The 17,729-nt window shown below is 45.2% G+C and overlaps 1 protein-coding gene across 1 annotated transcript in view; it reads left to right on the top strand.

Annotated features, from left to right (window-relative positions):
- The first annotated feature begins 4,109 nt into the window (after positions 1-4,109).
- Tarsl2 (threonyl-tRNA synthetase like 2) overlaps positions 4,110-17,729 on the top strand; it is a 45,171-nt gene continuing 31,551 nt past the window's right edge. The window contains exons 1-6 of the mRNA XM_005357796.3: positions 4,110-4,440; positions 5,482-5,550; positions 6,424-6,614; positions 10,832-10,955; positions 14,573-14,694; positions 16,908-17,025. Coding sequence (XP_005357853.1) covers positions 4,171-4,440; positions 5,482-5,550; positions 6,424-6,614; positions 10,832-10,955; positions 14,573-14,694; positions 16,908-17,025 — 894 coding nt within the window. The 5' untranslated portion in view covers positions 4,110-4,170. The remainder of the gene's footprint in view (positions 4,441-5,481; positions 5,551-6,423; positions 6,615-10,831; positions 10,956-14,572; positions 14,695-16,907; positions 17,026-17,729) is intronic.

Here is a 17,729-nt window from a genome sequence, read left to right as displayed (position 1 = left end):
CTTATCTCCCGTCCACACGCCCCAGCCTCGACACAGCCCTTCCTCCAGGAGCTCTGTCTCTTCTACTGTGGAGAGGCGTGAGAGGGCAAGTCCTTGACGCCGGATGCCCTAACCGCCACTGGGTACCCACTTCTTCACTCGTCTCCTTCCACAATATCTTTCTTCCTCAGCGAGAATGCCAGATCCCTGAGTCAAGCACTCGGTCTCATTGGACTGAGCTCAGTTGTCCTAAAATGATGTCAGTATTTTCTCACAGTTCTTCCACCCTTCCTCGGCCAAGACTCTCGAAAGTCGCTCATCCTCTTCTCCTCCCTACTGTCTTCAGTTTGGATGACGGTCGTTTGAGTTTAAGTTTGCTTCAATTTGCTCTCAATGTATCTGGTACTTTTTCAGTTTTTTTAAAAAAATATTTATTTATTTATTATGTATACAATATTCTGTCTGTGTGTGCCTGCAGGCCAGAAGAGGGCACCAGACCTCATTACAGATGGTTGTGAGCCACCATGTGGTTGCTGGTAATTGAACTCAGGACCTTTGGAAGAGCAGGCAATGCTCTTAACCTCTGAGCCATCTCTCTCCAGCCCCCTACTTTTTCAGTTTTAAGTACAAAGACTATAGGCCTTCAGAAGTCAAGGCTACAAAGGATGCAGCCAGAGAAGTGTGGTCCTCAGGCGTCGCTCCCACCCGTTTCTCCTCTCCTGGTCCTCTGTAGAAAGCTGACCTCGCTGCCTTCTAGTCTGCTCCGCGTTTCTCTCTGTACTGGTAAGGAGATGTAGACATGCTCTATTTTCTCTTCTTTCTTGCATGACGTAACGTCACTAAAGCTCTTTCGAGCTTAGCTTTTTCATGCGACAGTACCTCAGGAAATGACTCCATATCAATTTACAGAGATCTCCCTAATGCCTTCTGAACAGCTACCCAGTATTCCATCGAGTCTGCGTGTTATAACTGATGATACCCATCTCCTATGAAATTTTACAACCACAAATAACCCTAAGTTGACTTTGTGTACAAATGCAGTTCTGTTTTCTTAGAAACGTATCTTCAGAGTAAATTCGCAGCAGTGAGATTGCCGGGTTGGAAGAGACATGTATACAACAGGTCCTTACTTCTATTCATTCTGCTTCTTAGATCAGCAGACCGCAGCCTGGAAGCGTCTGGAGAGATGGAAGCCGTACGTCATGCACACTCTTCTCTTCTCCCTCTTCCTACACAGCACTGCAGGTCACACCCAGTTACACTGGTAGGTGCTCTTTGGCACCAGAGATGATGCAAGGATTGAGTGCATGAGGCGAATGCAAATATTTGGACATTTAACGAGAAAGACAAACATCTGTGGGATATCTTTGGGGAAGGGCTCTTCCCCACGAACCAATTATCCTTGAACATTGGGGAGAAACTATGTGTAGTTTTCTTTGATATCATCATTGTGTTGTCTTGCTGGCCATTTCCTAGAGTTTTTAATTGATAACTTCCATCCTTTTGTTCTTGTCAATGTAGATGGTTGTTATTGTATGTTCTCAGGTTCATGTACTCCTTACATTTGTAGCACTTCATTGTCCTCATCTTAAATTCTGTACCTCTCCTCCCTCTTCCCACCCTGCTGTGTATGTGTGTGTGTGTGTGTGTGTGTGTGTGTGTGTGCGCAGAAGTGTGTTGTGCCTAGTCATGAGTGTGCAGATGCATGTGTGTATGTGTGTATGTGTATGTGGGGGCCATACACACATTCCTGAGGAGGTCTCTGTGTTGTTATTTTTTTAAACAAAGCCTTTCACTAAAACCTGGACTCTCCATTTAGAATACGCTGGCTGGTCAGCAAGCCCCAGGGATACGCCTGCCTCTGGCCACTGTGTTGTGTTAGAATTACAGGCACACACCACCACAGAGTGTTGGGCATCAAATTCTGGTCCGCATGCTTTCAAGGCAAGCACATCAGCAACTGAGCTATCCTCTCCTCTCTGTTTCCTCCTTTCCTTTTCTTCTTTCTTTTTTCTTTTCTCTTCTTCTTCTTCTTCTTCTTCTTCTTCTTCTTCTTCTTCTTCTTCTTCCTCTTCCTCTTCCTCTTCCTCTTCCTCTTCCTCTTCTTCTGTTTTGAATCTTAGCAGGATCTTGCTATGGAGCCCAGACTGACTTTGAGCCACTAATGCCCCTGTTTCTACCTCCTGGAGCTCTGTACAGATGTGCACCACACCCAGCTGTGTTTCTTCTTCCCACAGATGTTCACTAGGTGGCCTTCAACGGAGACAGTGGAGTCTCTTGTTGGGAGTGGTTTGCTATTCCAATGAACTTAACTCCTCAGCTCCTTCCACCCAATTCTCCAGAATAACATTTATCCACCTGCCCGTCCACTTTTCTGACATCACCCAACTTTCATTTCCCAGAGTCCTCACAACCTCTGAACTACCCACCCCAAGATAAACCCCATTTCAGGACTCTTGTGGTGTTTATTATCCATATCATACCAGAAGACATGTTTGAATAAATTTTACAAGTTATGCAAGACACCAGAGTACCTGCTTAGACACTGGTATTGGAACCCAGCTCTGTGACCTTGATCAAGTGACATACATTCTCTGTATCCTAATTTCTCCATTACACAGGGATATAAATGATAGCATCTCTTATGATGAAGATTTAAGTGGTGGCTGTTTGCAAACAGCTCCACGCAAGTCTTGGCATATCTAGGACAAAAGAACAGTAAAAGTCCTACGCTCTTGCCACAGGAAGTTTCTTGCTCGTTGTCATAAGAGACACAAAGTCACATGTGAAATTACTTACTGGAGGTGTTAGCGGCAAAGCCTGGATGCTGGAAGTCACAACTAGATAAGCTCAGCTATGCCTCCGCAATGTGCCAATTTAGGGGACAGTGAGCAGCAAAAAGCAGAGAAAGGGGCTTTATTCATTGCGGTTACAGTGGGAAGATGAACACCTGCATGGGTCCGGTGACCCACCCAAGCCCATCTTTGGGGTACTAATATGAGATTTAGGTTTAAGTAGAGGAGTAAAGTTACACATCACTAGGCAATGCTGCTGGAGGCGTGCCCCCATCTTTGGCTCAGTCCCCGTCTGCCAGCAGGGTGGTCTGGTGAGTTGTGAGGGAGGTATGAACTCTCCCTAGTACAATCCCTAGTACAATTCCTCCTCTAGGGTGGGGGAGGAGCGAGTGGCAGGGTTTCAGCCTTTTCCTTCCCCAGGGTGAGCTGCCTAGGAGGAAACTTAATTCTTTGCACACCATTGTTTCCATAGTCTGTTTCTACTTCAAATCATCTTCTTTCCTGTCAGGACAGCTACAGACAGTGTTTGTTCCAGACCCAAAGAGTCAGCAATGCTGTGCTGGCCAGGCTGAGGTTTTTGTTGTGCTCTTCTGTGCGTCCTTGTCAAGTGGCCGCTGTATTTGCACAGCCTTGGTTGGCATGAAGGTCCGTTTTCAATGGTCACTTTTCAGAACCTGTCGGCATACTGTGGCGATTGCAAGAATTAAAGAGGGAAATAAGAGGACTTCATCGGGCTTCGCCAACACTTGAGACCATTTGGTCAAGAGGCATACCTCCTGTGTCTCCATTTCTCCAGTTTCAGCTGAGCACTCTGGCACTGGCGCCTGGACACGCCTCCGAACGCTAGAGAAGCCATCCAGTGGTCCCACTTCTACTGCCTAGGTCCAGTGCGTAGTTCTCAACCCTGCAGAGCGACCAACGTTGGCCAAGTCCCTATCCATGGTCCCCTTCCCCTGCGCATTCTCCTTAGTACTTGAAGTATTGCCCAGCCATCTCATCACCCTCAGCTTTGATGCCTATAGTCCATCCCTGTCTCAACACTTTACCTTTGCAGTGTTGCCCCGCCCTGCCCCCATCTCCCCGCCCCTTAGGATGCCCTGCTCAGGCCCCGCCCCTCGCCGTGTTATAACAACTCAACTCATAGCTCATCGCCCCGCCCCCTGCGCTGTAACCCAGGCATGGCTCCGCCTCCTGTCTGCCCATCGCTCCGCCCCATGCAGGGATACCCAGCCTCGGACCGCCCCTCTTCCTCCATCGCCCCGCCCCTTGTCCCGCCCCTAGAGTGATGCTGTCCCACAGACCCCGCCTCCCGAGGCCCTTCAGCTCCGTCCCGCCCCGCCGCCTGGTCACTCTAGCTGGGCCGGCGGGCGCCGGTGAGTGACTTAGAGAGGCTGCCATGGCGGCCCAGGCCCTGGCGGCTCAGGCCGTGGCCTCGCGCCTGCAGCGACAGGAGGAGGACATCCGCCGGCTGTGCGCGGAGGTGCAGCGCCTGAGGGACGAGCAGCTGCGCGGGCCCGAGTTGGGACAAGCCGAGGGCACTCGCCTGACGCGCGAGGTGGCACAGCTCCGAGCGGAGAACCGCGACCTGCACCAGCGTCTGTCTGGCCTGCGGCTGCGCCTGGCCGAGCAGCATGGCCCCGGGGCCGGGCGGATGGCGGCGCAGGAGGTAACCGGGCCGGATTCTGGGGACGCGGCCCAGGGGCACTCAGCGGTCTCCAGCTCTGCACCCCGGCACGGGCAGGGCTGCAGGGTGTGTCCCCGCCGGCGCCCTGCCCGCTGCCCACGGCCTGGGGAACCGCTAGGTTTTTTACCAACCTCCTAACTGATCAGCTGATGTCATTTCTCAGCTCTTCTTTGGATAGACTGGCAACACTTTCCCCCCTCCAGCGGCAGGAATGACTGAGGTGCATGCATGCCTCGAATCCAGAATCCTAGAGGCTGTCAGGAAAATGATTGAGAGTTTGAGGCCAGGGGTAAATAGCGAGTACCAGGTCGACCAACAACAAGACACTGTCTCAAATAAAACTTCTTAAAAGACCGCTAAAGTGTTTAAGACCCATGGTTTCCTAAGGGAAGAGGACCAGCAATTTCTGTTCCCGCTGCTGGCTGGTTCCATGCTATCCAAGACAGGTTATTTTCACCGTCTTGTTTTGACAGTCTACTTTGAGGGCTTAGCGGGATTATTTGATTACAATATTTTCATGTTTTTTAGAAGATTATTAAATGCAAATTATAAGAGCATCTTTCAAAGTTCTGAAGGCTTTCTAAAACTGACATGCTTTTTAGTTCTTTGCCAAATGCACTGGCAATATCTAGCGAAAGGCAGACTATGAAAGTCTGGCGGCATCCACACATTTTCCGGTGATGTTATTTGTTGAAAGTTTAGTGGGGAGAGAGAGAGAGAGAGAGAGAGAGAGAGAGAGAGAGAGAGAGAGAGAGAGAGAGAGAATATTCCGGGGTACGGAACCCAGGGCTTCCTGCATACTGGGTGAGCATTTTAAACTCCAAATATATTTAATGCCCTTGGACAGAAAGGGCCGAACTCTGAAACTTGATCCCTGAGGGTTATAAGTAGGTCTTAGTCCCCACAGTCTAGCAGGGACTCTCAAACCGTGGGCCCCCTGCCCTGAGCTGCCTGGATTCCCTCTTTCCTTGGGTTTCGAATGTATTTCTCTTACCTGCCATTGCTGTGTCGTGTATCTTTCAGCCTCCTACTCAAAGCCAAGAAAAGGAAACCAGAAAGAAGAGGCTGAAAGAGAGTGGGCCTGACAGGGAGGTAAGTTGTTGCTATGGAAACAACATAAAACGTTCCCTGTCATTTAAAACATGAGTCTGCAGGACTTGGGGGGGTGGGCAGTAAGAACGTAATTACTAATGAAGTTACCGTTTGGGTCAGATCAGTAACCTTTTGATGTAGAGTCAAGCTGGCCACCGGCTGGAATTAAAGTACTCTCCGCCCCTTTTCAGGTGAAATAACAGCTCTGCTTTCATGTTATCTGCTTTTAAAACTAAAGAAGTTATTAAAACAGCAGCAAGGGCTCATGGAGACTCAGCACTTGCTAGGCTCCAAAGAGAAATGGCCTCACAGATGTTACTCTAGTCATGTTGATCAGACAAACGCAAGACCACAACTAGAGGCAGACTGGGCGAGCACAGCCAACCAACCCCCTCCCCTGCCATGTGGATATACATGTTCTTCATTTGTGGATTTTTAAACCCAAAAATACTTGGGAAAATGATTCTGTACTGACTTTGTCGGTCATTATTCCCCAAATAGCATTGTATAGCAGCTATTTTCCAAGCCTTGTATTTTGTTTTTTTTAGTAATCTGGAGAGAACTTAAAGTATATGGGAGGCTGTGAGAAGATGTACCAGTACTATGGGACTTTATTAAGGACTTTGGCATCCATGGGGGTTTAGGAATCCAGCCTGTGGGTACTGAGGGTTGTATATTAAGAAGTGCTATACTGTATAACCTTGCCTATATATACTGGAAACAATGGGAGAGGGAGAGAGCCATGTAGTATTGAGAGGAGTTCGGTAAGGGATGTGGAGAGAGGGTGAGCACCGCTGAGGCAAAGTGGGACTCTGCCGAGCAGCTAGCTCAGTGGGCCGAGCCGCTGCCTTACTGTGAGCCAATGACTTTCAGGTGAAGCAGCCGGGGTTTATAAAAGAAAGACTGATGCTGTTCGAAACCTTGAAGACAGAGAGTCAGCTCTTACCTGCTGCCCAGGAAAGGAAGAACGCAAGCAGCGCCATCACAGTGAGGGTGGCTGGTGGGAAAACAGTGCAAGGAGAAAGGTGGAGAACGACGCCTTACCAGGTGGCCGCCGACATCAGGTGAGAGCCCTCCCTCACAAAGGTGCTTGCCCGCTTGCACACACTTGACACCCACACACACGCACCCACGCACACACGCTACTTGTGCATTTGTCTGCCGCCCTCCCTCCCTGTTGTGAATATATTTGGAGAGGAAATACTTCATACTATAGTATAGTAATGACTTTTTTCAGATCCTGGGTCTCATGCTTACCAACACACTAAAGTAACAGGTTCTAAAAAAAGACTCAATTTCTTGCATAGCTGATTCTCCTAGGGAACCACCATGAGTTTTGTTCTTATTATCAGCTTCGATAAGAATTGTTACATTGCCTCAGTGCTAGTGCTGGCCTTCGGTCAGGGGCCCTTTGTCTCAGTGCTAGCCTTCGGTGAGGGGTCCTTAACAGCAAGGAATTCAAACATTAAGCATGTCAAAAACACAGGCAAAAATTGTGTAGCAAATTCCATCAAGGGCAGTGAAGGGTCAGTCCAGTTGTCCTAGTACTGAAACTTTGTCAAGCAGCTTGGTATCCCCATTTTTCTTATTCAGCTAGCTAACTAAATTAAGTAACTAAATTTCCCTCTGACTCCTAAAAAGACCACATAATTGAATACAGGATCATGATTTCTTCCTATGTAAAAGGTCCAAAATTTAAAGTTCTAGTAAAAAATATATTCTAAAGAAAAAACTTGTACCCTTGACAGGCCATCCATACTGACTTTATTCAAAGTCATCTCCATAATTTTTACTATTTTTCAAATTGTAATTTAAAGACACAGGGTAACACTACCGTTGGCAGTCACAGAATGGTTCTCATCCTTCCTAGGCCCTGGATACATGAATAAGGTCTTGATTAGTGGAAGTTCCCGCTTGTCCTATTTGCTTCCTGTCTCTGTGATGAACACGACTACCAAAAGAGACTTGGGGAAAGCTGCTAGGGTTTATTTGGCTTATAGGTTACAGTCCGTTGTGAAAGGAAGCCGGGGCGGGGGGGCGCAACTCGAGGCAGGAACTGATACAGAGACCATGGAGGAGTGCTGCCCACCCTTGGCTTGCACAGCCCAGATCCACCTGCCTAGGAATGGCAGTGCCCACAGTGAGCTGGGCCCTCCTACAGCAATAAGAAAATACCTCACAGGCCAATCTGATGGAGACAGTACGTCAACTGAGGTCCCCCTCTTTCTAGGTGTGTCAAGGTGACAGCCAAGATAAACCACTACGTGGTGTTATTGGAGAGTGGGAGAGTGTTGGAGTCTGGTGAACACCTGCCAGATTTCCAGACTCTTCTGTCTGGGAGCAAAGCACTGACTTAGACACACGTTTACTAACAAATGGTGCGCTTCCAAGGAGGGAGATGCGGACAGAGCTGGGAGAAAGGTTAGACACTCAGCGGCAAACACAGTCCAAAAGTTGGGACTTCTAAATTCCCTATCACTGGCAGGCTTTTGGACCACTGAATCTTTGGCCTTTCTCCACCATCCTTGGGGGGCGGGAGTTAGTCTTTCTCTGTGGGCAGCTTTTCAGATGCTAATTTACATTCTGGCCCTCAAACACCTCACTGCACCCTACACTCCTACCTCAGTCACCTCATAACTGCTTACACAGGCATTAGGGGCATAGCCCCTGCTTTGAGGACCAGGAAACTCTCACCCTATGCTAATTCTGTGGAGAATCTAGGGTGTAGTAGGGGTTAATGGAACCCCTGCATCACAAGGAGTCTAGTCTGAAACTAGTATAACCCAAAAGGCACACATTTTACAAGGGTGCTACAAACACTGGTCCAAACAAGGACAACACGGCTATGCCAACCAATGGTCCCCAAAGGGCAAGAATCAGAAAAGCCATGGCTACACTGGGCCCCAGAGAGCAATCTTGTTCCCTTGTTCCCAAGGGTGAGATCCCTTTGTTATACACTAACAATGTGGCAAAACACAAAAGAACAATTGTAAGAAGGAATCCAGTAAAAGAGTCGAGTATCCAGAAGAGAGTAAAAGGAACATGGTGGGAGGTTGTAAGCCCCAAGTATATGTCGTATACTAACTGCGACAGAAGAGAAAGGGAAACGGCACCCAGAGGCAGGTGGCAGCTTTGGGAGATGTGTAAACAGGACTCACCCTGGTGTTTAAGAAGGTAAGGCACCCTTGTTCACTTCACAGAGAATTTCTGTGTCCTTCAAGAGTTTGCAGGTGGAAGACACCTGTGCTCAGGATGATCTCGAAGCTGTGGAAACTCCCACATTTTATTCTAGAGAATAAATTTGTTGTAGTCCACAGGGGGTAGGCTTTTGTGAAGGTATCAGCACGTGTCAGAAGACATTTAAGTCTTTGAGAAGGTTCACCTACCTGTGTTACTTTGGGTTCTACTGACTGTAAGTGTCTTAGATACCCACGTGTTGCAGAGCAGCTGGAGAGGTTAGCTGTGGCTCTAGGAATGCCCCTGACTGAGGTGAAGACTGCCCAGGTTCACGCAGTGCTGCATTATCAGGCCACATGTATAGTGAGTCCCGGGACCCCAGGGACACACAGAAACAAGTTCTTTGGCCTTTGGTTGTCTCCATCTATGGCTGCACCCTGCCCAGGTTCATTGAGTAGGCTATCACGATGCTTGTCTGCAGTTGTTTGAGTGTGGTCTTTACCAAGGCACCTTGGAAAGTATCCGTCTTCGAGGGCCACCCTCATTGGAGATGAAGGCCCATCCTCCCTCAAGAGTAGTGTTTCTCAACCTTCCTAGTGCTGTTCTTCATGTCATGGTTATTTTGTCGCTACTTCATGATTGTAATGTTGTTACTGTTATGAATCATAATGTGAATATCTGTGTTTTCCGATGGTCTTAGGGGACTCTCATGAAAGATCATTTGACTCCCAAAGGAGTTGCTACCTACTGTTTTAGAGGGTGTAATATTCTCTCCTTGCATGGCTCCCTTTTTCTAGATGGGCAATGCCCCGTTTCTTAGGACTCTATCGAGGGCTAATACAGTTTCCCAGCACCTACTTTGAGAGCAGTGGGAAGGGACTCTGGTGCCTCCGCTGTTAGGAAAGTTTGGCATTGTGTCCTGACATAAACCACTAACAGTTCATTGCCATTGACATCACAGTTTTGCTTTGAAATTTTTTTTTCCTGAGCAAAGGATTGACTACTAACGTATGTGTTCAGAATGTTCACTACAGTAGCAATAAACCAAAGCCCACAAAAATAAAACCAAGATGCCCAGCAAGTCTTGATTTTCTTGTAACGATTAAATAATATGCTTCGGAAGTCTGTGTGCAGATAAAGACAGTGCTAGAGTGCCTTTACAAAGTGTGTTACAAAGTAACATATACAAAAGGAAAGTATTAAAAATTTTATATCGGAAAAAAATTTTATATCGGTATATGTGTAAAAGATTATAGAAGAGTATAGATCAAAATGTTAACAGTCATTTTTGAGAAATGTGATTGCAAGTATCCCACACTCCCATCCCGTGCTTTCCTAGGTTTCTTCTTGTAACTTTGTTACTCAGTAGTTTTCAAACCATAAATGTTATTTTACAAATATAAAGGAAGGAAGGTCGGTGTCTGTGGAAAGTAGGTAAAGGAAGCAGACAATTCATTAAAAGTAAAAATAATCACCAAAGAAATCAAGTACCAGTTTTTAGTATCACACTGACAAAGATCTGAAAATCACTTTGGATGAGTGTAAGTGTGCCAGACTGTATTTATCAGAGATTTTGTGATGGTGCCTGCCCTCACCCTATCGTTCCATTTCTGTGCACTTATGGGGGCACAAGGAGCCTTGCTTAGATGGCTGCATGAGTTCCCTAAGAGAGCAAAACCAAAGGAGACCAAAGAGCAAAAGCCAGGGCGCTTCTAGACTGATGGCATAGCAACAAAAAAGGCTATAAAATTATGTTCATAACTAGTTTTTTTTTTTAACATGGATGAGAAGCTGATATAGAAAAGACTAGGGAGTGATGTACCAAAATGTTATAAATGGTTATTTCTAGGAATAAGGGGTAAGATTTATGTGAGATCCTAATTTTATTATTTGTTCTTTCTTTATTTTTCAAGTTTTAAAAATAGCAAACATTTATGACTTTCATATATAAAATAATTGCTACAAAATAAAAGATCTTGATCCTATTAGGTCGTATTTGTACTTTCTAGCTACCTATTTAAGCCCTGATAATTATTTTAAGCTTTTTCTTACAATAAATTACAATGTGATGATTGTTAACCACAAATGATTTTTCTCCCATTAGTCGAGAACTGGCTGAAAATGCAGTAATTGCCAAAGTGAATGGTATACTATGGGACCTGGACCGCCCATTGGAAGGGGACTCTACTGTAGAGCTGCTGATGTTTGACAATGAGGAAGCTCAGGCTGTAAGTGTTTGAAAACCAGAGTTGGATCTTTATGATAAAGAATTATGGGAAAAGCCACACATGGAAATCAAGGGTGATGACACTTTCAGTCTTCCAACATTTAAAGTTACAACCTGGCATCTAATAACAACTAATGACTGTTTGTAGACTGTGAACTCAAATAAGTAGCCCATGATTGTTATTTCTTAAAATAATACTTTCCTTAGGTTAGATCAGTGTGTATTCAAAATTAATTCCTAATCAACTCTTAAATGTGTGTACCTGTAGTTTAATATCCATGGGAGAATTTGGAAAAATCCTTTAAATACTTGTAAATGCAGTATTTTATATAGTAAGTGCATGTCTCTGATATGCATATCATCTTAGCATGTAGCCTCCTTTCAACTGAGTTATTGGCACTGCAAAAACCCAGCTATGGTTAGCTGAGGTTCTATTATTATGCTTTCTGGATGATAAGAGCTGTGTAATTTCTGATTCAAGTATGCCAAGGTTATTAGTTATTTCTTGTTACTGTGTTAAAACACCATGACCAAAAGCAGCTTCTGGAAGAAAGAGTTTATGTAAAAAGGAGGCCGCTTGTTGGTTCCTGGCCCCTTAGATCCGAAAAAAATTACATAGAAACTGTATTAATTAAATCACTTCTTAGCCCATTAGCTCTAGCTTCTTATTGGCTAACTCATACATCTGAGTTTAACCCATTTCTATTCATCTGTGTATAGCCACATGGCTGTGGCTTACCAGCTAAAGTTCCAGTGTCTGTCTCCCGCTGGGCTACATGGCATCTCCCTGACTCCACCCTTCTTCCTCCCAGCATACAGCCTAGCTTTCCCCACCTAGTTCTGTTCTTCCCTGCCATAGGCTCAAAGCAGTTCTTTATTCATTAACCAATAAAAAGCAACACAGACACAGAAGGACCTTTCACACCACTTCCCCCTTTCTGTTTAAACAAAAAGGAAGGCTTTCACTTTAACAAAGTAAAAGTACAGGTACCAAGTAAGAATTACAGTTAAATTTATTTATATTTACTTTATCTTTTATCATAATTGAGGAAAAGTATATCTATTCTTCAACTCTATCAAAGACTCCAGAAAAATATAATATTACCTAAGTAAACAGGAAGTGCATTGTAAGCAATTGACAGAGATATCTTTCTGCTTGGACAGTCACCAAAGTTCTTCTTTACCTCTGGAGTATCCATCTTCAGCCCATAGTATCCAGCAGACTTTTTCCACGAAGCAGGAGATTTCAAAGACAGTTCCGCCTATACTGGCAGTTTGTCAGTCACATTCTTCTGTGTCCTGCAGAATGTCTAGCAGACTCTTTTATGAAGCAGGAACTGCAAAGTAACATTTCACATTTAGGCAAGTTCAGCAGTCATTTCTCTGTGGGTCCTTCATGTCCAGTTCATCAAGCAGTACAGGCAAGAGCAGTTTCTTGCCCAAATGGCTAACCAACTCCATAAGGAGCCTCTTCGATGCCTTTCTTCCTCTTGAAGTAGATTGATGCTGCCAGGAGCAGATGTGTCTCACTGTCATGAAAAGTCCTAACTTCTTAAAACATTTTAAATACCATATTCTGTAGTTTTTGAAAGGTTTGAAGAATAACTATCCATCTGAAATACATATCTGTCCATCTAGAAAATATAACTAACATGACTACAAGCTTGACTATTATAGATGATTATCTATTAACCTATATTTCTTAATTATACATTGCATTTTTAAATGAGATGGACAAACATAATACCTTAATCAAGATCAGAAATACATGTACACAGTATTACAAAGTTGACCTTAAATTTGTATCAATAAAGCAAGATCCATACCAATGCAAAGCATCCATTTCTATAGAATATCCCCCTTCAAATGTAAAGAAACATTTACAAACAAAATTTGGGGAAACTGCAAGTCCATAAACTGTCCATACTCAGTGATCTGCAGGTAGACACACCTCAGTGCTGTGTGTTACCCCTAACTGCCACCTCCATGGGGGTGCTGAGCTAGAATTCCACCATGAAATTCTTGACTCTTACTCCTTTGCTGTCTGCCCATCTGAGTATACCCACCACATGCCCACCTCTCTCAGCCCAGACCTTCATCAGTTAAGCACACTTATTTCCTCTCCTCAAGTCATATCTTGAAGTTATGGGAAGCCCAGTAGCCTGCGCCCTCCCAGTGTCTGTAGAAGCTGCTCATTTCTCTCCATCTCTATGACCCCTGGCTACAAACCTACACTCGGCCAGTTTCATCATCACGGCCCAAACTGCCCACTAATGTTTGTCTCTGAAATCTATTCCTGCCCAGCTGTTTTAAAATGTGAGCTCAGTGGTTTCTGCTTTAAGCTCATAAAACTCAAGCTCTTGCCATGGTTTGCATGTTACTGGTTCTTCCTCACCCCCTCAGACCTTGGTAAGCTCCCCTCTTCTCACACATGGTATACAGACCTTCCTGCACTGTGCATGCAGGCTTTACTCTTTATTACTGAGCCGTGTTCACCTCATGGCTACCACACCACTCAGGTGTAATACACAAAGAACTGAGGTGTGTCTGCTTGCCCTGCCAGTGTGTGTCACTCCCCAGTAGGCATAGCTGCCACTAGGGCATTGTCTCTGTTTCTGTCACTAGCTATTATATTCCTGTATCTAACAATTGTTTGGTCTGACAAATACATAGATAAGGGCAATGCCTGCTATTTCAGCAACACCCTGAGTCCAGGTACTCCGCTGCAAGGACTTCCCGCTGGCTCTGTCCCCAGAGCATGTCCAGCCTGTTGCAGTAGACTAGGGTTTACACACAGCTTCTCTGCAGCTACCCCTTTCTGTTCTGGTTTACTGAATGGTAGTTAATTTAACAAAGGAGAAGGTTTTGACATAGGACTCAATTATAATTCATGTTTGTCATCTGTATTTATTTGGTGACTTGGTTAATTTTAACTCATCGGTAAACTAAAACTAATTCCTTATAAGCTAAACTAATTTTATTTGTTTTAGTTAGCCTTAAAACAATACTAATTCTTTGGGAATTTGAAACCAGCTCAGCTTTCTGAATTTGTGGGGCTGATAACCTGTCCTTGGACTGTGGTAATTTAGCCCACACACATATTCCTCCAAGGTCTTCAGCAGCCAGGAACACTGCTTGACTTCATCTTTTCCCTTCTTAGCCATCTTTCAAACTCTTTCAGACTTCCAGAGTCATGTGTTAGTCAGCATATGGAGACTGCTGTGCAGATGTGAAGTCTCATGGACTCTGGTAATATTCTCAAGTAGCCACTTCTCTGTATTGTGTTGAGTTCAGAGAGGCTGTCTTAGAGACATGCAGGGCACCAGTTCCCTCCCACCCCAAGCCTACACCAAGTTTCCATGTGGCTACTCAGCTCAGGGTTCTGAATGGTCAAAGGTACAGAAGGAAAGCGGGGAGCTGCTATACCGTAGCTAGACCTAAGTTCTCTGGGAGTGTGGGGAGGATGCAGGGAACATCCCCATCCAGGTAGGCATTGGAGACTCTCTTCTCAGTATTGTAGTATTATCCCCTCAACAGCCATTCCCTTGCTCTACTGCTCCTGATGTCCCATGACAGTTCTGGTTGCTGACAACTCTCCTGTCCATCCACATCTTGCAGGTGTACTGGCACTCCAGTGCACACATCCTGGGGGAGGCCATGGAACTTTACTATGGGGGCCACCTATGCTACGGCCCACCCATCGAGAATGGATTTTATTACGACATGTTCATTGAAGACAGGTAAGGCTGCTGAGCGCTGGGTTCTGATTGCATGTGTACATGCGGTTGTTTTAAAATGGTTACGTATTATAGCTCAGTCATAGTGTATTGTGTGACTATCAAGTGGTTATTGAGTTATGGAAATTGTTTTTCAAATGCGCTCAGATTGGAGAGTAACTTTCAACATACTTGCTAGAGCATGACACTAATCCAAACCAGAATCATGCGCTCCATGCTGGAGAACAGTTGTGGCTTCTGCCCTCGATGGTCGAGGCACTGTCCACTTCACCGAACGTCACACACACTTGAGTCAGGTGGTGGTGTTCACAGGGGTCTCACACTCAGTACGTCTGGGTGTGGAATCATGGCCCTGCAGCCCTGCCCTCGTCCACCCCTGCTCTGTATCTCTCACAGTTCCTAGGGACACCACCAGGGGCCCAAACTGAAACCTTGGGTCCTTCTAATTCTTCTATACTTCCGACCACCCCCATCCGGCATCCCAGTCCAGTTCAAATTCCCCTGTGCTCCTCAGCACCCCTCTAGCAACCCCGTCTGTTTTCCAGTTTTATGTCCTAAGCATTTCTATCTTCTCCCACTTGTGCTTTATCTCACACTCACAGCATCTCCTGCTGAGCAAATGTGGAACATTTTACCTTTCCCATCACCCTCATGCTGTGTAATGACCTCCCTAACAGTGTATCTGGCATTATGTAGTGGGTTTTTTTATTTGTTTTTTGTCTTTTTGTTTGTTTATTTGTTTTTTGGAGACAGGGTTTCTCTGTGAAACAGTCCTGGCTGACCTGGAACTCACTCTGTAGACCAGCCTGTCCTCGAACTCACAGAGATCCACTTGTCTCTGCCTCCTGAGTACTGGGATTAAAGAATTGTGCCATCACTGCCTGGCTTGTTTTTATTTTTAATTTTTGTTTGTTTATTTGTTTTTGAGACATAGTTTCCACTGTATATTCCTGATTGGCCTGGTCTACATTGTAGACCAAGCTGCTTTCCTCATGCTCAGATTAAAGGCATGTGCCCCATGCCTGGCTTATGTCACTATTTTTTTATAGTCTTTTCCAGTCTGGACTTTTTTTGCTTATAAGTTAGAGCAGTGCTACTCAACCTGTGGGTTGTGACCCCTTTGGGGTCACATATTAGACATCCTGCATATCAGATATTTACAATATGATTTATAACAGTAGCAAAATTACAGTTATGAAGTATCAATGTCAGCACGCCATGAGGAACTGTATTTAGAGGTCAGAGCATTTGGAAGACTGAGGGCACTGGGCTAGAGTGTGTTAAAGGGTCAGAGCATTGGAAGGTTGAGAACCACTGGTTTAGAGTGTGTTTATTTATAATATTTTGACCCTAAGTATATGAGGTTTTTGTTTGTCTTGGGTTTTTATTTGTTTGTTTTCCCCATGTAACAACTGATTCTTCAGCTTTCTGGATACCAACTAGGTATTAACCCAGACCTTCAACGCAAGTTTCAGCCCTATAAGGCTGCCACAGTGCTGATGTCAGTCAGAAACAGAGGCTTTCTACTGTCTAACCCACATCCCACTAATTGGGTTCAGGAGTTGGTAGACTGGCTCACAAAAAGCTTTTGATTTATTTTAAAGGCTGCTCCAGAGGGTACAGATGAGCAGACTGGAAGGGTATGGTATTTCCCAGGTCTCTTGGGCTGGACCACCTGCTTGGCAGCTGTTGGAAACTTGTTGTTCAGTAATTTTCAATGGATGTTTTGTAACATGCACATATTCAATGTAATCACTGGCCATTGATGATAGACTCCTCTATCTGTTCTCCCTTTCTGGAGTGAGGTTTGGGGCTAACGTTCCACACCTTTAGAAATAACTTAGTCTATGGAGGCCCCTTCATGTCATTAGTACAGTCAAGGCACAGTTATTGATCAAGACACTCTCTTATCACAGTAGCGTATACAGTGCCCTCTCTTGTTACCATACCTCCAGTTTCATGTGGGAAGCAGGAGCGTTTTGACTATTTACCTGACAGTCTAAGGCAGTGGCTGTCAGCCTTCCTCTGAGGCTAGATGCTGCCAGCCACCGAGGGCAGGGATGTGGGGTTTCTGAACAAAAGTACACATGCCTGAACCACCAACTCAGTTTGGAAAGCTTGTCAATTAGTAGTGAAGGGCACAGGACCACAGAGGAAGAGGTGAGTGGCATCTGGAAGATCCTACTGACGCTCAGGATATCTTCTTTGTTTTTTAGAGTGGTGTCCAGCACTGAGTTGTCTGCCCTAGAGAATATATGTAAATCTATCATCAAAGAGAAGCAACCATTTGAAAGATTGGAGGTCAGCAAGGACTCACTCCTGGAAATGTTTAAGGTAACTGGGGAAACATAGCACAAAATTCTCTCACTAGAAAGGAATATTAAAAGCTGTTAACATAGACTAGTGTTTTCTTTACTGTTGTTTTTCTGCTGGCTTAGAGGTCATACCTGAATCTACTGATATTTTAACCACCATCTGTGTGCCGTGGCCCTGGAGTCAGCACCTGCTGCTCAGATTTCTGGCCTGCTGGCATTAGCTCAGCCATGGCCACCAAATGTAGGTTTTAACTAAGTATCATTCTGTTTACCAAGAAAGACTTGGGAGTCAGATGTTGGGGTGAGAAGCTGAGAAGCAACCAGCTAATCTTTTTTGGCCAGAGAACCATCTCTCCACTTGTCCCAAACCAAAAGAAAAAAAAAAAAAGACCTTAAGTCCCTACCTGCTCCTTCCTGTGCATCTCTCTAGTTTTATCCCTGGCTCCTCTGTCCACTCTATGGCCAATTCCTACCAACTAGTCTCTTGCTCCATCCCCTGATCCAAGGTGAATTTTATTAACACAGTCTCCAAGTTTCACAGTGCCACCAAATATCCTGCAACATTTCCTTCCCTGCCTATAATTGACTATTGTCTAATAGCCAGTTATAGACTGGAGAGCTGTTGTGAGCATGTCAGTGCTCACACGTACAGTCTACAAAGCTGTTTTGAGGGTGTCAGTGGTCACAGGTACAGTCTACAGAGCTGTGGTAAAGGTGTCAGTG

This window comes from Microtus ochrogaster, chromosome 22, assembly GCF_000317375.1.
Source record: "Microtus ochrogaster isolate Prairie Vole_2 chromosome 22, MicOch1.0, whole genome shotgun sequence".
Taxonomy (NCBI): domain Eukaryota; kingdom Metazoa; phylum Chordata; class Mammalia; order Rodentia; family Cricetidae; genus Microtus; species Microtus ochrogaster.
Note: the sequence above shows the minus strand (reverse complement) of the source record. Positions and strands in the feature narration are given on the sequence as shown.